This window comes from Anomaloglossus baeobatrachus, chromosome 3 (assembly GCF_048569485.1).
Source record: "Anomaloglossus baeobatrachus isolate aAnoBae1 chromosome 3, aAnoBae1.hap1, whole genome shotgun sequence".
Taxonomy (NCBI): domain Eukaryota; kingdom Metazoa; phylum Chordata; class Amphibia; order Anura; family Aromobatidae; genus Anomaloglossus; species Anomaloglossus baeobatrachus.
Window position 1 is genome coordinate 23,982,079 of NC_134355.1, and position 21,198 is coordinate 24,003,276.

The 21,198-nt window shown below is 48.2% G+C and overlaps 1 protein-coding gene across 2 annotated transcripts in view; it reads right to left on the reverse strand.

Moving 5' to 3' along the window:
- Positions 1-1,129: 1,129 nt before the first annotated feature.
- The window catches only part of COQ8A (coenzyme Q8A), a 62,898-nt gene continuing 42,829 nt past the window's right edge, over positions 1,130-21,198 (reverse strand). For both annotated transcript variants that reach the window (XM_075339059.1, XM_075339060.1), the window contains exons 9-15: positions 10,668-10,749; positions 10,316-10,409; positions 10,061-10,202; positions 7,401-7,508; positions 6,356-6,421; positions 6,152-6,238; positions 1,130-3,774 (exon numbers count right to left, since the gene is read on the reverse strand). In XM_075339059.1, the coding sequence (XP_075195174.1) occupies positions 3,484-3,774; positions 6,152-6,238; positions 6,356-6,421; positions 7,401-7,508; positions 10,061-10,202; positions 10,316-10,409; positions 10,668-10,749 (870 nt within the window). In that variant the 3' untranslated portion in view covers positions 1,130-3,483. The remainder of the gene's footprint in view (positions 3,775-6,151; positions 6,239-6,355; positions 6,422-7,400; positions 7,509-10,060; positions 10,203-10,315; positions 10,410-10,667; positions 10,750-21,198) is intronic.

A 21,198-nucleotide genomic window follows, 5' to 3' on the forward strand; every position in this document is an offset into this window, starting at 1 on the left:
TTGGATTACCCAGAAGAGTATTGGGAGAATGTCATATGGTCTGATGAAACAAAACTAGAACAGTTTGGTAAAAACACAACTCGTGTTTGGGAGGAGACAGAATGCTGAGTTGCATCTAAAGAACACCATACCTACTGTGAAGCATGGGGGTGGCAACATGCTTTGGGGTTGTTTCTCTGCAAAGAGACCAGGACGACTGATCAGTGTACATTAAAGAATGAATCGTGTATCGTGAGATTTTGAGTGCAAAGCTCCTTCCATCAGTAATGGCATTGAAGACTAAACGTTGCTGGGTCTTTCAGCATGATAATGATCCCAAGCACACCACCAGGGCAATGAAGGAGTGGCTTCGTAAGAAGCATATCAAGGTCCTGGAGTGGCCTAGCCAGTCTCCAGATCTCAACCCCATAGAAAACCTTTGGAGTGAGTTGAAAGTCCATGTTGCCCAGTGACAGGTCCAAAATATTACTGCTATGGAGGAATGGGCCAACATACCACCAATAGTGTGTCCCAACCTTGTGAAGACTTACAGAAAATGTTTCACCTCTATCATTGCCAACAAAAGGATATAGAACAAAATATTGAGATTAACTTTTGTTATTGACCAAATACTTCAATTTTCCACCATAATTTGCAAAAAAAAAAAATCTTGCAAAAAAATCAGACGCGGTGATTTTCTGGATTTGTTTTCTCATTTTGTCTCTCAGTTGTGGTCACCCATGACGTCAACTACAGGCAAATCTCATCTGTATAAGTGGGAGAACCTGCACAATTGGGGGCTGACTTTCTTTTCCGCACTGTAGCAAAATTCTATTTAACTTTAACCACAAAAAATTTGGGAAAAAAAACAGTAACAAGGGTAAGGGCCAAAAAGGGGTTAAATAGGCTATTCCATGGGGTACCACCTTTCCTATGCGCCCTTCCTGTACCGCATGGGGTGGGGGTGGGGGGGGTGGCTTTGGACAGTCATTCTATGCCGACAGTCTTTAAACTTGAGGAACAGAGGCAGATATTTCAGATTAGATTACAAAAGGTGGCGTGTAAGGGTTTAACTCTATAGTGGCTGTTTGGGCTTCCCCAGTTTCATCACTGGCACATTCGTTGGATCTATATGAAGAAAAGACAATAGTACACAGAAAATAGAGATTGTTTAATTAAAAAAAAAAAAAATCAAAAATCAGACAATTGATGAGAAAGTATCAGAACGCGGAGGATCCAGAGACAAATGACAGCGACACCAAAGTCCTGAATGATTCACCGAGCCTGGGACGGGGCAGATATACAATCTGCACATCACACAATACATCCAATAGTCAATGCTTCCCTATGGGCAAAAGCTCCCGGGGGGGGGGGGGAGGAGAAAGTAACAATCCCACACGTCAGAGCTCTCACATGTAACTGGATCATAGAAAGGAAAATCATCATGGGGTTAATTGAGCAAGAGAAAAAACCCACAGCCCCATATACCCTGTGATGGCAGCCACAGATCACACTCTGCTACATCATTGCATAAGGCAAATATCTGGGGTCTTAGGCTATGTGCGCACATTGCGTAAATACATGCAGTTACGCTGCGCTTTGTAGCGCAGCGTAACTGCATGCGTCCCCTGCACAGTCTATGGAGATTGTGCAGGGGCCGTGCGCACGTGGCGTTTTAGAGCGCAGCGCTTCGGCTACTGCCGAAGCGCTGCGCAAAAAGTAGTGACATGTCCCTTCTTCCGTGCGCTTTGCCGGCAGCTCCTGCTCTGTCTATGGCAGGAGCTGCAGGCAGAGCGCATGGAATCGGCTTTCACTACAGACATTTCTGCAGCGATTTAAAGCGCACATGTGCTCTTCAGATCGCTGCAGAAATTTCTGCAGTGACTGTACGCAACGTGCGCACATAGCCTCAGGTTTTGTTCTTTCAGTGACTTGTGTTTCCTTTCAGTAAAATGCTGCAATGTAGAAGCAGAGTAGTGCAAACTTCACAGGATGTAACTTCAGAGCTGCACTCTCTGTGTACATACATTACTTATCCTGTACTAATCCTGAGTTACATCCTGTATTATACCCCAGAGCTGCACTCACTATTCTGCTGCTGCAGTCACTGTGTACATACATTACTAATCCTGAGTTACCGCCTGTATTCTACTCCAGAGCTGCACTCACTATTCTGCTGGTGGAGTCACTGTGTACATACATTACTTATCCTGTACTGATCCTGCAATACCTCCTATATTATACTCCAGAGCTGCACTCACTATTCTGCTGGTAAATGTCACAGGATGTAACCCCGAAAAATTTAAGTGTGTACACCGTATTCTACTCCAGAGCTGTACTCCCATCTTGCATTTGAAGCCGAGCAGAATAGTGAGTGCAGCTCTGGAGTATAATACAGGAGGTAACTCAGGATCAGTAATGTAATGTATGTACACAGTGACTGCACCAGCAGAATAGTGAGTGCAGCTCTGGAGTATAATACAGGAGGTAACTCAGGATCAGTAATGTAATGTATGTACACAGTGAGTGCACCAGCAGAATAGTGAGTGCAGCTCTGGAGTATAATAGTTTGATTAGTTGAGATTGCGTCCATATAACAGGTTGGATCAGTCACTGCAGAGGCGGAGCTCCAGTCCAGGTAACCAATCACTGTACGTTAGGACAGTAGCGTGACTAAGACTCCGCCCACATAGCGGTACCAGTGCTATTTCAGCGCTTTTCCCCTCATTATCCTCCGTTCTTGGTCACCACAGCTCGTAATTTACCTAGTCAGATTATCAGGGATTAGTTGACTCTCCCCGCACGTGCGAGCTGTAATGGTGACCTTAGTGGTGGTTCTTCAGCTTTTTAAAAAACGAGCAGGACATTTTTTTTTTCTTTTTAATTAATCCTATTAATAGAAAACAGACCAACATTTGCCCCGGACCCCGCAGGTCCAAGGGCACCCTAAAATAGCGTAACGAGCTGGCGCCCTCTGGTGGTGACTAACAGTATGAGAGTATTCCCAGTGAAGAGGTGATTAACCCTTTGTGTACCATACTTGTATTCAATCACATCAAAACCTCACGTTGATCCCTTCCCCCTTAGACTCATTAGATCATACAAATCTGGTGATTACAGTACAAAAAGCGTTATTTTAATTCCACTTAATCGCCAGAAAAAAAAAAAAATAATTTGAAAACAAAAGCGAGATTACAGATCATTCCATCTTGGATAAAAAGCCGAGATACAAAACCCTTCCGAGGTCCCCCGCCTTCGGGGAAAACCGCCGCCTCTCCCGTCATCATGAGACCCTCCTGGAAGTTCCTTCTCCATTAAATTTCCACAGTTTATTTCCTATTCCGGGCTCGTAAGGAGCCGGCGATCAAAAATGTCCGAGTTTGAGTTGATCGCGACGGCCGCCGAGACTCCGCCCTGTCCTGTTGCGCTCTAATAAAAGCGGCGGGGTGATTAGAGTGCAAATACGGGGATGGATTAAAAAAAAAAAAAAAAAGTCTGGGCCCTTTAAGGCTTCTTGTGCTCCTTCCCCTTCCAATAATTGTTATACCCCTCCTCGAACATATCCTTGCAGGCGATTGCAGCCTTCAGCTTGGAGCAGATGAGGAAGGATCCCCCCATCTTGCGGTGCAGGGAGTAGGTCTCCTCCGGCGGCGGGATGAGCCGGTGCTTTAACATGACGGGGATCAGGCGATGGATCCTTTCCGTGGTGCTCTGGGAGCCAAAGTCAAAGGGTACGTCCGACGCAAAGGCCTCTCCGAGGATCAGGACCGCTTCAAGGTGGGCGTTCTCCATGGCCTGTGAAGACAGACAAATAGTACATTTCCTGTAGATCTGTGTACGCAGCTCCTGTGCAGACCTATGTGTTGCCATGGTTACAGACTACAAAAGAACCCTGTGTAGTCAGATCCTGCATCCACGAGTTCCTTCTCTAGCCTGCGGTTGAGCTTTCCATAATTCCCATGAACTTCTATGGAAGCAGCACAGCCCTAAAGATGGAAGCAGCCCTTTATAAAAAGGTCTCAACTATTGGCCAATGGAATATTAGATTTTAACCAGATTTAATTATTAAAAGGGGTAGTCTGGGTGGTAAAAATTGGTAGATCAAGGTCTGAATGGTGGTAATAGGACACCCTGCACCCACCCCAATCAGCTGCTCCCAATGCTGCCGGCTGAAGGTACACATTTGTGGAGCTGCACAGCGCCAACAACCAAATAGTGGCTGCGGTCAGGTACTGCACATCTGCTCCCAATTTATTCCAATAATGGGCGGATGTGCAGAACCCGGCTGCGTTCACTATACAGTGGTCACAGCTGTGCAGCTCTGTAATGGTAGTTTCAGCCGGCGGCACCAGGAACAGCTGATTGGTGGTATACCGGGTATCGCACTCCCACATATTGGGTGTCCTATGATCGTTTTATGCCCTATGTTAACATCTAGGACAACCACAACAGTCCAAATTATGCAAATTGGATTTTAAGTGTCAAAAAGTACATTTTTTATATTTTTCAATAACCTCCTGGATGGTCTGCGTCTCAGGATGTTTGGATCACTGAACTCTCATATCTCTAAATTTGTCAGCCAAGCCCAATTAAAAGGAAAAAATTAAAATCTCTGCTGCCAAAAAGCATCAGATTCATTAAATATGTCACCAAAACTTAATCATGATCATTGTACTATGAAGACACTTGTGGCTGATACACAGCACAGAAGGGTGCGTGCAGATAAAGGCATAATGCGGAAGGTTTAGGTCTCCAAAGACATACAGATAGGGAATTTAGATTGTGAGCCCCAATGGGGACAGTGTTCCTGATGTATGTAAAGCGCAGCGGAATAGGTTAGCGCTATATAAAAATAAAGATTTTTATTTTAAGGTTTATGCCAGACAAATTAATCGGATTAAAAGAACAGCCGCTAAAATCCAATTACAAAGCGGTAAAAAGGTATCTGAAGCTGCTGTAGTCCATGAACCTGAAGGTGTAGCATCCAGAGACTGCAGTAGTGCATAACCTGCCCCTAAAACAGCACTGACCAGTACAAACTACTGCAACGAGCCCAGACAATCCGTAAGATTTTTGTCCTAAGTCCTGCATGATTCAGTCTTTTCTTGGACTCTATGGAATCACTTTCTTTTTTTCCCTCATGTTGTCTGGGGGTCAATATACTAATATTTCTTGCTCATCTGTTTACATACGGTACTATACGATTTACAGACCAGTCACCGAGTAAGGTACACCCCCCGAAAGAATTGCACTGAAAAGTCCCAAAGCAATGAGTTGCGTGCGCAGACACTGATTGCTTGGAGTCTTGTGGGGTCTTTTGAGTGTGATTCTTTACTGAAGGGTCTTATCTTTCTGCTGCGTTCTATTGCTAATTGATTTTCCATGTATTACTGCTTGGACACTTGCAATTTATTTTTATCAACTGTAACTAGGGCTTCAAGCTTCCATAAAACTCCTGAAAAATCATGCTAGGGTTTATTTTCAGGGGGAACCATTTGACCACTTTCTTCCATGGAACAAAAAGAACATCCCTGCCATCTGCAGCAAAATACTCTTCATGCTGCAAAGAAAACATCTGAATAATTGGCTTTTAAAGGCGAAAAATTTTGTGAACCTCAACCCTAGTGAGAACCTTTGGAGTATCCTGAAAAGGTGAGAAACGCCATCTGGCTACCGGCCTCCCCTGACCTCAACCCTATTGAGAACCTTTGGAGTATCTGCAAGCAAAAGATCCAATTCTGACATCTTGCAAAAAATTGAAGCGGAAATGATCCAAAAATTCAAGTTCAACGGATGGAAGAATTGTTAAGGTGACAAAGAAGCATCTGAGGTTACATGTAACTTGGCTGATTAAGGTGTTTTTGATTAGAAAAGCTTTTGATTTGAGTAAATATGACCTCTCAGTGCAGCAAATTTAAGTATGAACATTCAGTATTTTCTTTTTTACAACCTTTAAAATGTTTGGAAAAATTTGTAACAGCCCAAACAAATCCTGTTATTGTGAGGTTTGTCCAATAAAATGCGATTCATTCTTACTCTTGATTAGAACATTATACTGACTTATCTGCAATTTAGCAAAATCAAAAAAAAAAAAAAGGCATTTGCATAATTTGGAAAACTGTATGAACTGGAGGAGTAAACGCTGGATTGTGATTGGCTGCAGCTAGTTTACCTTTGACTCGTAACCGGTGAGGAACTTCATCTCAACCGACTTCTTCAGGAGCTTCTCTCGATCTTTGTCGGCTGCTGCTCGAATGACCTGGAAAACCAAAAATATGGTGGAGGGCGTCAATAAGGGGAGCGGGGTGCATCCCCCCCCAGTGATAAGCCCAGGAGTAACAGAAGCTGCACAAGACTACAGGCAACGAGGTCTCACCTCAATATACATGTCTGTGAATTCTTCATCAAAGCCGCGGGTGGCTCCGAAGTCCAGGAGGGCGACCTGCGGATACACGGAGGGTCATTGATGGGTTACTATAGACTGAGGGCGGGCAGCAAAAACATGGGGCAATGTAAAGGAAACCTCAAGCCCCAGAAAACAACAACAACTGCCAGGAAAAATGGCCACGGAAAGAAAGTGTGAACAGGAGCCCATGTAAGTCAATAGGCATCTGATGGAAACTGATGCCCCTTATTTTTTTAATCTTATTTAACCCCTTCAGGAATGTTTTATTTTGGCGCGTTTCTTCAAAAAATTTAAAAAAGCTTAAGCCCTCATACAGCCATGTTGATAGAAAATTACTTTTTGTGGGTGACAATTCATAAATTTCCAAATCATGAAAATGTGGATATAAAAAAAAATATGAATGGAATGGAAAACTAAAAATTAAGGGGAAATTGCAGAATTATTTTTTTTTCCCCACTTTGTTTTTATGGCGTTCATTGTGCAATAAAAATGACCAGACACCAATTTTCTCTGTCAATGCAATGACCGCTAAATATCAAATGTGCACGGTTTTATTTAGCATTTTAGTGTTAAAAACTGAAGGGTTTTTTGGTCATCATTTCCTGTCACCCATAATTGTATTTTTCCATGAAGCCATGTGTAGACCTGATATATAGCGGTAGGACACCCCACCCCTGCGGTTCTGTACCGTGGAGCCCAATTTAACAATATATTTTGATCATCTGTCATCAGCTGGCACATCTCAGGAGCAAAATGACCAAAAAAAAAATGAAAAAAAAACACCAAACAACTAAATATCATCAGCAAGCCTACTTGCTGGTGGTTTCCAGATCGCATATGTATTAAAAAAAAAAATCTTGGTGCCAACACAATATAAGAGTTTACATGTTGCACAAGCATCAAAAGAAATGCGAGACCAGATCAGTCAACAGCAGCTTACTGACAGTTCCTGTTGTGCAAGAACAAATAGAATGGTGTAGATCCGCTGATCGTGGGGTGCAAGGGGTGTCATTACCTTTTTCAGCTCAGGGTCGTAGAAGAAATTGGACCAGTTTGGGTCGGTCTGCATGAAGCGGAACTCGAAAAGCTCCCGGAGGCACAAAATCAGGATGTTCTCACAGATCTGGAGGCAGAACACAATGATGAGAGTTATTCCATGACCTTTCATAATGAAGGCACAGCCCAGATTTATTATACCTGCGGATATCCCCATCGGTGGCACCTCCGAGCCAAAAAGGGGACCCCAATATATCAAGGGAACAATAACCCTAAAATCTGCAGTATATCGTAAAAAAAAAGTATATTGGACTATTTATTAAAGATTTGCATTAGGAGGAAAAAAAAGTTTATAAATTTATTTTTCTGGACGTTCCATGACTTAATGAGAGCTGCGCTCCGGCCCCATGGTCCCGCACTGCGGCCGGTTCTCCTTGTTTACCGGCGGTAACTTTCCAGGACCCTTGTGTCACATAGAAAGGGTAAGGAAGTTATTTTGGGGAGGTGATGCCAGCCGGGGGGTGGGACGTGGCCGAGCTCCAGGGCAGCAGCTGTAGAGCCGGATCTGTCAGACACGTTCCCGGCACACGTCCCACAGACGCTCCAAGGTCACTGAAGGTGACGCCGCTGTGTGCACTGTCAACAGCAGAGACGGGAACTGACAGCACCGGGAGGCACCAGCTCTGTCTCCTGTATGTGGGGGGCTCCCCTTTACATTTAGGTTTCCAGTGTTTTGGGGGTTTGTTGTTTTTTTCTTTTTTTTTTTAAACCAACATGAAGCAATTAGCAAATCAAAATCTAATAGCAGACAACCCCTTTAAATATTTGATGGCAGGTATACAAGGTATATAGCAAACAACCCATATAAGCTCAATATAAGCAGAACGCTCTGTCCCACCCCAGAGACCTCCGCCATCCAGTATGACCACCCCCATATACTAATACCAATGGGAGGGGGGGGAAATCCACTCGCCAGGACACAGACGACAGATTGTGTAATGTAAAAACATGTTTCTCCTAAAATAAATCATGAACAGAACGAGAAAATAAAAAACAAAAAGGAAACTCCCGGACAGAGGCGGCAGCAACGACATTCTGGGAATTTAACCCCTTGATGCTAGCCATTTTATTCTTTTTAATTTTCACCCTTTCCAAATGCATTAACACCAATTTCCTCTTGATGGCGCTATACAAGGGTTGTTTTTTTTGTGGGACAAGTAGCAGTTTAAGTTTTTACCACCACTTCACTTACTGAATTTGTTTTTGCTAGATAGAGATTATATTATATATATACACATATATACACACACACACACACATATATATACACATATTATATATATATATATATATATATATATATATATATATATATATATATATATATATATATATATATATATATATATATATATATATATACACATATATACATATACATACATACATACACACACATACATATCATATTATATTATATTACATATATATATATATATATATATATATATATTCAATATTATTCATATATATATATTTATCAATATTTATATATAATTTTTATTGTTTATATATTATATATTATTATATATTATTAATATTATTATTATATTATTATTATAAAAGTGGAAACGAAAAGTTTGTCAACATGTGTCCATGGAGCAATGTGAAGACATTTGTGGTCTGAGGTTTTTTTTTTTGTTTGTTTTTTTATTAATGCCATTTTGGGGTACAACTTGGATTAGGTTTTGAGCATTTATTAATTGCATTTTTTGTGGTGGTGCCCAAACTAAATAAAATAAAAATGCCAGTGTTTCCTGCTTAAAGAATTTTGTATATGCGCCATTTTCACTTATTGGATACTTAAATCCCCTTTAGCCTTTGTTGTTTTTGTAATTATTTTCATATAATATATTTTTATATTTATATTTATTTTTATTATTTCCCCGCTGGAGTGGTGCTTTCATATGCAAGCCCCCTGTCTTCTACTCACTTTCCACTGTCTTAATCTGTTTCTAGTGCTGCTCCGGTCTGCACTGTGACCTGCCGGCAGCTCCAATATTTCATAGAATGCGCCACAGGTCACAACTCAATGCAAGTCTATGAGAGCCACGTTCTGGCTCTCATAGACTTGCATTGAGAGCTTGTGATGCAACTTCTCACTTTAGTCAGTCAGAAATTACAAAATGGTGCCACAGGCCTGGATGGACATCTGAAAAACATATCACAGAGGGCCTAGATTTAAAGCAGCACTCCAGCGCTGAATGAAAAAAAACAAAGTGGTACTTCAATTTTATTTTATTATTTTTTTGCATAGGGCAAAAATGGTGAAGTGGGGGGAGGGGGGAGGGGAGATATAAATATCTAAAGATAAGAATTTTTACAAATTTATTTTTTACTCCTCCTCTATGCCCTGAACATCAATTGTTTTGCATTGTAAGCAACCAAACATCATCCGATCTGTGACGCCAATAGGCAGAGTTTACGACCAGTAGGGGCAATATACACAGCCCCCCTAGTGGCCACAACTGGCCTAGAGAAAAGAGCAACACCTCAGCAGATATAACCTAAATGCCATATTGGGGGGATGGGAGGAGAAGCTTTAGCTCGGTGTATGAGTTTTGGGGATCCATTATGTCGGATAGATTTGAAGTGTCACCCTCATTTCCCACTACACACCTCATTGCGCGTCTCCTGGTTGAGTTGCTCGGCTTGATCCAGTGGGAATCCAGTCACTAGTTCTGTGGTCAGGACGTGTGCGCTGCACAGATCGTCCACGACGGCCGGCACGTAGAAGAAGGGGTGATCGTTCAGCAGCTCCCTACAATCAAAAAGAAAGTCAGTGCAGGAGTGAGGAGCGCTAAGTGACGCCCTGCCAGACCCTAGCAGAATATTTACAGACAATCCCTTTAAATGGAGTCTCCCACCACATACTTGAATTTCTTGGCACATGCGGCCTCCCTCTTGTAGTCGCACTCCAGGGCCAGCTCTCGGCTGAGGACTTCAATCAGGTGCTCAGGGAACAAACCTTTAAGAAAAGCAAAAAAAAATATATAAAAACGTCCGGAGCCCACAGGATGTGCGATCACCGGGCGACCGCAAAACGGGGGCATCATAGGAGTCACGGAAAAGCGGACACAGCTGTATTAACCAGCGAGACGCTGGAATGGAGGAGAAGTAGTCGTCATGTGCCGGCAGCCGAAGAGACCAACTACGAACGATGGGGGGTGGCAAATCCACAACATAGAAGAGGTTTTGGGGTTTTTTTTTTTTTTTTCTGTTTTACCTTCAGGCAGAGCGTTGCTCATATTCAGGACTGTCATGAGATTATGCACATCGCTGTTAATACTTTGAGCCACTCCAGGATACTAAATAAAATAAATATATTTATAAAAAATAAAACAAAAACTATATATTATTTTCTTCAAAATTAGAATATTTTTTCAATTATTAATTCTAATTTTAATAATATTTTTTATCATTTTATATGATTAATATTCATCTGCTGCTGATAATAGTAATAGTAGTAATGGTAATAAAGAGAATTTTGTTTACTTACCGTAAATTCTTTTTCTTATAGTTCTGACATGGGAGACCCAAACCATGGGTGTATAGCTACTGCCTCCGGAGGACACACAAAGTACTACACTCAAACGTGTAGCTCCTCCCTCCTAGCATATACACCCCCTGGATGACAATCTACCCAGTTCAGTGCAAAAGCTGAAGGAGGACATCCACCGATAAGTAGAGATAGAGTAAAACTCGGAATAACCGTAACTCTGACTACTAACAACAGCCGGTGAAACACACGGAACAAAAAAACTGCCAACAGGCAACAGGGAGGGTGCTGGGTCTCCCATGTCGGAACTATAAGAAAAAGAATTTACGGTAAGTAAACAAAATTCTCTTTTTCTTTATCGTTCCTTATGGGAGACCCAAACCATGGGACGTTCCAAAGCAGTCCATGGGTGGGAATAAACCAAACTGAGAAGTAGGCGAAACCTAACTTCACAAATGGGCGACAGCCGCCTGAAGAATGCGTCTGCCCAAGCTCGCATCTGCCGAAGCATGAGCATGCACTTGGTAGTGCTTCGAAAAAGTGTGCAGACTGGACCACGTGGCAGCCTGACAAACCTGCTGAGCCGTAGCCTGGTGCCTGAAAGCCCAGGAGGCACCGACAGCTCTGGTCGAGTGCGCCTTAATCCCTGGCGGGGGAGGCACCTGAGAACACTGGTAGGCATCGGTGATAGCCGACCTGATCCAACGAGCTAGGGTCGGTTTAGAAGCAGCGAGACCCTTGCGCTGACCAGTGGTTAGCACAAAAAGAGAGGTGCACCGCCTAAAAACGGCGGTGCGTGACACATAGATTCGGAGCGCCCGCACCAAATCCAAGGTATGCAACGCCTTTTCAAAGCGATGCACAGGGGCCGGACAAAGAGAAGGCAATGAAATGTCCTGGTTAAGGTGGAAAGGAGACACCACCTTAGGGAGAAAGTCCGGAGACGGACGAAGAACCACCTTGTCTTGGTGAAACACCAAAGAAGGGAATTTTGTTTACTTACCGTAAATTCCTTTTCTTCTAGCTCCAATTGGGAGACCCAGACAATTGGGGTGTATAGCTTCTGCCTCCGGAGGCCACACAAAGTATTACACTTAAAAGTGTAAAGCCCCTCCCCTTCTGCCTATACACCCCCCGTGCATCACGGGCTCCTCAGTTTTGGTGCAAAAGCAAGAAGGAAGAAAAGTTATAAATTGGTTTAAAGTAATTCAATCCGAAGGAATTTCGGAGAACTGAAACCATTCAACATGAACATGTGTACACAAAAAACAACAGCCCGAAGGGAACAGGGGCGGGTGCTGGGTCTCCCAATTGGAGCTAGAAGAAAAGGAATTTACGGTAAGTAAACAAAATTCCCTTCTTTGTCGCTCCATTGGGAGACCCAGACAATTGGGACGTCCAAAAGCAGTCCCTGGGTGGGTAAAATAATACCTCGTAATAGAGCCGTAAAAACGGCTCTTTCCTACAGGTGGGCAACCGCCGCCTGAAGGACTTGCCTACCTAGGCTGGCATCCGCCGAAGCATAGGTATGCACCTGATAGTGTTTCGTGAAAGTGTGCAGGCTCGACCAGGTAGCCGCCTGACACACCTGCTGAGCCGTAGCCTGGTGCCGCAAAGCCCAGGACGCACCCACGGCTCTGGTAGAATGGGCTTTCAGCCCTGAGGGAACCGGAAGCCCAGAAGATCGGTAAGCTTCAAGAATTGGTTCCTTGATCCACCGAGCCAGGGTTGACTTAGAAGCTTGTGACCCTTTACGCTGTCCAGCGACAAGGACAAAGAGTGCATCCGAGCGGCGCAGGGGCGCCGTACGAGAAATGTAGAGTCTGAGTGCTCTCACCAGATCTAACGAGTGCAAATCCTTTTCACACTGATGAACTGGATGAGGACAAAAAGAGGGTAAGGAGATATCCTGATTGAGATGAAAGAGGGATACCACCTTAGGGAGAAATTCCGGTACCGGACGCAGAACCACCTTGTCCTGGTGAAACACCAGGAAAGGGGCTTTGCATGACAGCGCTGCTAGCTCAGACACTCTCCGAAGTGATGTGACTGCTACTAGGAAGGCCACTTTCTGCGAAAGGCGTGAGAGAAATATCCCTCATTGGCTCGAAAGGTGGCTTCTGAAGAGCCATCAGCACCCTGTTCAGATCCCAGGGTTCTAACGGCCGCTTGTAAGGAGGGACTATGTGACAAACCCCCTGCAGGAACGTGCGTACCTGTGGAAGTCTGGCTAGGCGCTTCTGAAAAAACACAGAGAGCGCTGAGACTTGTCCCTTAAGAGAGCCGAGCGACAACCCTTTTTCCAATCCGGATTGAAGGAAGGAAAGAAAAGTGGGCAAGGCAAATGGCCAGGGAGAAACACCCTGATCAGAGCACCAAGAAAGGAATATCCTCCACGTCCTGTGGTAGATCTTGGCGGACGTTGGTTTCCTAGCCTGTCTCATAGTGGCAATGACCTCTTGAGATAACCCTGAAGACGCTAGGATCCAGGACTCAATGGCCACACAGTCAGGTTGAGGGCCGCAGAATTCAGATGGAAAAACGGCCCTTGAGACAGCAAGTCTGGTCGGTCTGGTAGTGCCCACGGTTGGCCCACCGTGAGATGCCACAGATCCGGGTACCACGACCTTCTCGGCCAGTCTGGCGCGACGAGGATGGCGCGGCGGCAGTCGGACCTGATCTTGCGTAACACTCTGGGCAACAGTGCCAGAGGAGGAAACACATAAGGAAGTTGAAACTGCGACCAATCCTGAACTAAGGCGTCTGCCGCCAGAGCTCTGTGATCTTGAGACCGTGCCATGAATGTTGGGACCTTGTTGTTGTGCCGGGACGCCATTAGGTCGACGTCCGGCATCCCCCAGCGGCAACAGATCTCCTGAAACACGTCCTGGTGAAGGGACCATTCCCCTGCGTCCATGCCCTGGCGACTGAGAAAGTCTGCTTCCCAGTTTTCTACGCCCGGGATGTGAACTGCGGATATGGTGGAGGCCGTGGCTTCCACCCACATCAGAATCCGCCGGACTTCCTGGAAGGCTTGCCGACTGCGTGTTCCCCCTTGGTGGTTGATGTATGCCACCGCTGTGGAGTTGTCCGACTGAATTCGGATCTGCTTGCCTTCCAGCCACGGCTGGAACGCCTTTAGGGCAAGATACACTGCCCTTATCTCCAGAACATTGATCTGAAGGGAGGACTCTGTCGGAGTCCAGGTTCCCTGAGCCCTGTGGTGGAGAAAAACCGCTCCCCACCCTGACAGGCTCGCGTCCGTCGTGACCACAGCCCATGATGGGGGAAGGAAGGATTTCCCCTTCGACAGAGAAGTGGGGAGAAGCCACCACTGAAGGGAAGCCTTGGCTGCCCGTGAAAGGGAGACGTTCCTGTCGAGGGACGTCGACTTCCTGTCCCATTTGCGGAGAATGTCCCATTGAAGCGGACGCAGATGAAACTGCGCAAAAGGAACTGCCTCCATTGCTGCTACCATCTTCCCTAGGAAGTGCATGAGGCGCCTCAGGGGGTGTGACTGGCCTTGAAGGAGAGATTGCACCCCTGTTTGTAGTGAACGCTGTTTGTCCAGCGGAAGCTTCACTATCGCTGAGAGAGTATGAAACTCCATGCCAAGATATGTCAGTGATTGGGCCGGTGTCAGATTTGACTTTGGAAAATTGATGATCCACCCGAAACTCTGGAGAGTCTCCAGAGCGACGTCCAGGCTGCGTTGGCATGCCACTCGAGAGGGTGCCTTGACAAGCAGATCGTCTAAGTAAGGGATCACCGAGTGTCCCTGAGAGTGTAGGACTGCTACCACTGCTGCCATGACCTTGGTGAAGACCCGTGGTGCTGTCGCCAGGCCGAAAGGCAGTGCCACGAACTGAAGGTGTTCGTCCCCTATGGCGAAACGCAGGAAGCGCTGATGCTCTGGTGCAATCGGTACGTGGAGATAAGCATCTCTGATGTCGATTGATGCCAGGAAGTCTCCTTGGGACATTGAGGCGATGACGGAGCGGAGCGATTCCATCCGGAACCGCCTGGTTTTTACGTGTTTGTTGAGCAGTTTTAGGTCCAGAACAGGACGGAAGGATCCGTCCTTTTTCGGTACCACAAACAAGTTGGAGTAAAAACCGTGACCCTGTTGCTGAAGAGGAACAGGGATCACCACTCCTTCCGCCTTCAGAGTGCACACCGCCTGAAGAAGAGCATCGGCTCTCTCGGGGGGCGGAGATGTTCTGAAAAATCGAGTCGGAGGACGAGAGCTGAACTCTATCCTGTAACCGTGGGATAGAATGTCTCTCACCCATCGGTCTTTGACCTGTGGCAGCCAGGTGTCGCAAAAGCGGGAAAGCCTGCCACCGACCGAGGATGCGGAGTGAGGAGGCCAAAAGTCATGAGGAGGCCGCCTTGGGAGCGGTTCCTCCGGCGGTCTTTTTAGGACGTGACTTAGACCGCCATGAATCGGAGTTCCTCTGATCCTTTTGAGGCCTTTTGGACGAGGAGAACTGAGACCTTCCCGCGGGCCGAAAGGACCGAAACCTCGATTGTACCTTCCGTGGTTGAGGTCTGTTTGGTTTGGACTGGGGTAAGGAGTCCTTTCCCTTGGATTGTTTAATGATTTCGTCCAATCGTTCCCCAAACAGGCGGTCGCCAGAAAATGGCAAACCGGTTAAGAACTTTTTGGAAGCGGAGTCTGCCTTCCATTCCCGTAACCACATGGCCCTGCGGACTGCCACCGAATTGGCGGATGCTACCGCCGTACGGCTCGTAGAGTCCAGGACAGCATTAATGGCGTAGGACGCAAACGCCGACGCCTGAGAGGTTAAGGACACCACTTGCGGAGCAGATGTACGTGTGACTGCATTAATCTGGGCATGACAAGCTGAGATAGCTTGGAGTGCCCATACGGCTGCGAATGCTGGAGCAAAAGACACGCCGATAGCTTCATAGATGGATTTCAACCATAGTTCCATCTGTCTGTCAGTGGCATCTTTGAGTGAAGCCCCATCTTCCACTGCAACTATAGATCTAGCCGCCAGTCTGGAGACACTGAACAATGTGATGAAGTCGAGGGAATTTCCCAGCGACCCCGTTTAGGCGGCCTGGGACTGCGGTCCATGTCAGAGACCTCACCCTGGGACTCATGGTTCACCCCAGGAGCACTTTGCAGCTCCAAATGAGGGGGGCCTGGGGTCAATGATTGAACAGTGCCCGGGGCCTGAGTTACCGGTCTGGACTGTAAGGCTTCTAGTATCCTAGCAGACCATTTATCCATAGTCTCAGACAGTTTGTCAGCAAATACTGCAAACTCCGTCCCTGTCACCTGGACAGTGGTAGCAGGTGGTTCCACCTGGGCCACCAGTAGCAGAGGCTCCGGCTGAGTAAGTGCCACAGGGGCCGAGCATTGCACACAATGAGGGTCAGTGGAACCTGCCGGTAGTATAGCCGCACATGAGGTACAGGTTGCAAAGTAAGCCTGTGCCTTGGCACCCTTGCTCTTTGCGGACGACATGCTGTTGTCTCCTCTGAGTACAATCCAGGAGGGTATATAGCCAAAAATCAACAGTGCGACCGTACAGTGTAGATGTATAGCAAATAAGCATATATATATATATATATATATATATATATGTACACTCCGGCACTCAGTGGGGCCAGCACCTCAGGTGCTGCTTACCGACCGCTCAAAGCGGTTGTGTGATCACCAGCTTCCCTGCCTGGGCCTCCCAGAGCTTTCTCTCCTCTCCAGCGTCAGAAGAGCTGACAGGAATGGCTGCCGGCGTTCTGTGGGGAGGAGGGGGCCGTGGGCGTGCCCTAGAAAGTGCGGGAATCTGGAGCCCCACTGAGTTGAATGAGGGGGGAGGAGGATACAGAGTATGCTCCAGCCCTCAGCGCTGACGTTCTGTGCAGCATCCCGCCCTTCCCCTGACTGACAGGCCTGGGGGCGGGAATATGTGCTACTAGGCCGCAAAAGCCGGGGACTAAAGTTATAAGCGCGGCCGGCATATAAGCGCGGCCGGCGCGGTAGTCCCCGGCGCACTAACACACCCAGCAGTGCTGCAGTGTATATGGCACCAGCGCTCCATGCGCGGTCCCCACGGGGACACAGAGTACCTCACAGTAGCAGGGCCTTGTCCCTGACGATACTCGGCTCCTGTCCAGCAGATTCCCCAGGGGCTGCGGAGGGAGCACGGCCTCAGTGCCTGGAGACCGAATAGGATCCCACTTCACCCAGAGCCCATTAAGGGATGGGGAAGGAAAACAGCATGTGGCTCCTGCCTATGTACCCGCAATGGGTACCTCAACCTTAACAGCACCGCCGACCAAAGTGGGGTGAGAAGGGAGCATGCTGGGGGCCCTATATGGGCCCTCTTTTCTTCCATCCGACATAGTCAGCAGCTGCTGCTGACTAAGATGTGGAGCTATGCGTGGATGTCAGCCTCCTTCGCACAAAGCATAAAAACTGAGGAGCCCGTGATGCACGGGGGGTGTATAGGCAGAAGGGGAGGGGCTTTACACTTTTAAGTGTAATACTTTGTGTGGCCTCCGGAGGCAGAAGCTATACACCCCAATTGTCTGGGTCTCCCAATGGAGCGACAAAGAAAAGGGGGATTCCGAAGAGAGCGCAGCCAAATCAGAAACTCTCCTGAGAGAAGTTATGGCTACTAGAAAAACAACTTTCTGTTAAAGTCTAAACAAGGGAACCTCCCTGAAAGGCTCAAAGGGGGGTTTCTGTAAGGCCGTGAGGACCAGATTAAGGTCCCAGGGATCCAAGGGCCGCCGGTAAGGAGGAATGATGTGAGATGCGCCCTGCATGAAGGTGCGCACCTGAGCCAGTCGGGCGATACGCCGCTGGAACAATACCGACAGAGCCGACACCTGTCCCTTGAGGGAATTGAGGGACAGTCCCAGCTGTAGACCGGACTGTAGAAAAGACAGGATGGTCGGCAAGGAGAACGGCCAAGGAGCATGGTCGGAAGAGCGACACCAGGACAGGAAAATCCTCCAAGTCCTGTGGTAAATCTTGGCCGAGGAAGACTTCCGAGCCTGAGTCATGGTGGAGATGACCTCAGAGGGAATGCCTGAAGCCGTCAGGATCCAGGACTCAAGAGCCACGCCGTCAATCTGAGAGCCGCAGAATTCTGGCGGAAGAACGGACCTTGAGAGAGAAGGTCTGGGCGGTCCGGGAGATGCCACGGCACCTCTACCGACAGACGGAGCAGGCAAGAGCGCTAGAGGGGGAAACACATAGGCCAGACGGAACTGAGACCAATCTTGAACCAGTGCGTCTGCTGCGAAGGCTTGAGGATCGTGGGAGCGAGCCACGTAAACCGGAACCTTGTTGTTGTGCCGGGATGCCATTAGATCCACTTCCGGAGTGCCCCACTTGTGGCAGATTGATCTGAACACTGACGGATGCAGGGCCCACTCGCCGCTGTCCACGGTTTGACGGCTGAGGTAATCGGCCTCCCAATTTTCCACGCCTGGGATGTGGACTGCAGACATGGTGGACTTGGAGTCCTCCGTCCACTGGAGGATTCGTTGAACCTCCAACATCGCCAGACGGCTGTGAGTCCCGCCCTGGTGATTGATGTAGGCAACCGCTGTCGCGTTGTCCGACTGAACTCGAATGTGCCTGCCCGCCAACAGGTGGTGAAAGGCTAGGAGAGCTAGAACACAGCTCTGATCATCAGCACATTGATCGAGAGGGCTGATTCGGACGGAGTCCAAGTGCCCTGTGCTTGGTGATGGAGAAATACTGCTCCCCAACCGGAGAGGCTGGCATCCGTGGTGAGGATCACCCAGGACGGAGGCAGGAAGGAGCGTCCCTGAGACAGAGAGAGGGGCCGAAGCCACCACTGAAGGGAGCTCCTGGTCTGTGACGACAGAGCCACTAGCCTGTGCAAGGAAGAGATCCGCTTGTCCCAACAGCGGAGAATGTCCAGCTGCAGGGGACGCAGATGGAACTGAGCAAAGGGGACCGCTTCCATGGACGCCACCATCTGACCCAGCACCTGCATGAGGTGTCTGATGGAATGACGGCGGTGCCTCAGCAGAGAGCGCACCGCCAGACGAAGGGACTGCTGTTTGACTAAGGGCAACTTGACAAGTGCCGGCGGAGTCTCGAATTGCATCCCTAGGTACAAAAGCACCTGGGTCGGGGTCAGAGTGGACTTGGGCAGGTTGACAAGCAACCCGAACTGAACTAGCGTGGCGAGAGTGAGAGAGACACTCCGCTGGCAGTCTGCACTGGATGAGGCCTTGACTAGAAGGTCGTCCAGGTAAGGAATCACTGCCAACCCCTGGAGGTGCAGGACCGCAACCACTGCTGCCATGACCTTGGTGAATACTCGAGGGGCCGTGGCTAAGCCGAAGGGGAGAGCCACGAATTGGAAATGTTCCTCTCCGATCGCAAAGCGTAGCCAACGCTGGTGTGAAACCGCAATAGGCACATGCAGATAGGCATCTCTGATGTCGATGGATGCCAGAAAATCTCCTTGGGTCATTGAGGCAAAAACCGATCTCAGAGATTCCATGCGAAAGTGCCGCACCTGAACATGCTTGTTGAGAAGCTTGAGATCCAGGATGGGCCGGAAGGAACCGTCCTTTTTGGGGACTAGAAAGAGGTTTGAGTAGAAACCTCTGAACCGTTCCCGGGCGGGAACCGGAATAATTACACCGTTGGCCTGCAGGGATGCCATGGCCTGAGAGAAGGCGGCGGCTTTGGAGCAGGGGGGGGTGGACAGAAAAAATCTGTTTGGCGGGCTGGAAGAAAATTCTATCCTGTAGCCGTGGGAGATGATCTCCCGCACCCACTGATCGGAGACGTGTTGCAACCACACGTCGCCAAAGTGGGAGAGCCTGCCACCGACCAAGGACGTTGCTGGCGCGGCCAGATAGTCACGAGGAGGCTGCCTTAGTGGCAGCGGCTCCTCCGGTCTTTTGAGGACGCGGCTTTGCGCGCCAGTTGGATTTACGATCCTTGGTTGCGGTAGTGGACGAGGCCGAGGGCTTAGAGGATGACCAGTTAGAGGAACGAAAGCTCGATTGGTTCCTGCCCTGGACAGGTTTCTTGGCTTTAGTTTGTGGCAAGGAAGTACTCTTCCCGCCAGTAGCTTCCTTAATTATGTCATCCAGCTGTTCCCCGAACAGCCGGGACCCAGCAAAAGGGAGACTCGCAAGGTACTTCTTAGAGGAAGCGTCTGCTTTCCACTCTCGAAGCCACAAGATCCTGCGGATAGCGAGGGAGTTAGCGGAGGCCACCGCCGTGCGGTGAGAAGCCTCCAGGATGGCAGACATGGCGTAGGATGCAAAAGCCGAAGCTTGAGAAGTTAAGGCATGCGTCTCAGGAATAGAGTCCCTGGAGAGGGAATGAATCTCCGCCAGAGAGGCAGAGACTGCCTTAAGAGCCCACACTGCCGCAAAAGACGGGGAGAACGAGGCTCCTGCCGCCTCATATACAGACTTGGCCAGAAGGTCAACCTGGCGGTCAGTGGGATCCTTAAGAGAAGTGCCATCAGCCACAGCTACGACTGTGCGGGCTGAGATTCTGGACACCGGAGGGTCTACCTTTGGGGACTGGGCCCAGTCCTTAACCACCTCTGGTGGAAAAGGAAAACGGTCATCAGAACTACGCTTCGGAAAACGTTTGTCAGGACAGGCCCTGGGCTTGTTAACAGTGGTGTGAAAGCTGGAGTGGTTAAAAAACATACTCCTAGGTTTCTTAGGAGAGGTAAACTGGTGTACCTCTATCAGAGAGGGTTGTTCCTCTGACTCTTGTGGGTTGAGGTTCTGTACGGAGTTAATGGACGCAATCAAGTCACTAACATCCGCATCACCCTCAGACAAGTCAATGGGGTACATAGAGGTAGCGTCTGAGCCCACAGTAAACTAATCCTCCTCGCCCTGCACCTCGGCTTGTGAATCAGAGCCGTGGGACGAGGAAGGAGAAGGTTCCCTGCGTCTCCGTTTAGGGGGACGGGGTCCTAGGACATGCTCTGAGGGCTCTGCAGAGCTCGGAGCCGCAGAGGCACCCTGAGAAGGGGGCTGATGCATGGACAGCAGTGTCCGGGACAGCTGCCCCATGGAGTCGGCAAAAGACTGGGAAATAGCTTGTGAAAAGGAAGCTACCCAAGCCGGGGGTTCAGCCACCGGGGCCGGAGCAGCCGGAGGGACCCCTGAGGAGGCTCTAGGCTGAGACACAAACATGTTAGCACAAACATCACAATGTGGATATGTGCTCGGTTCCGGCAGAATGAGCTTACATGCAGTG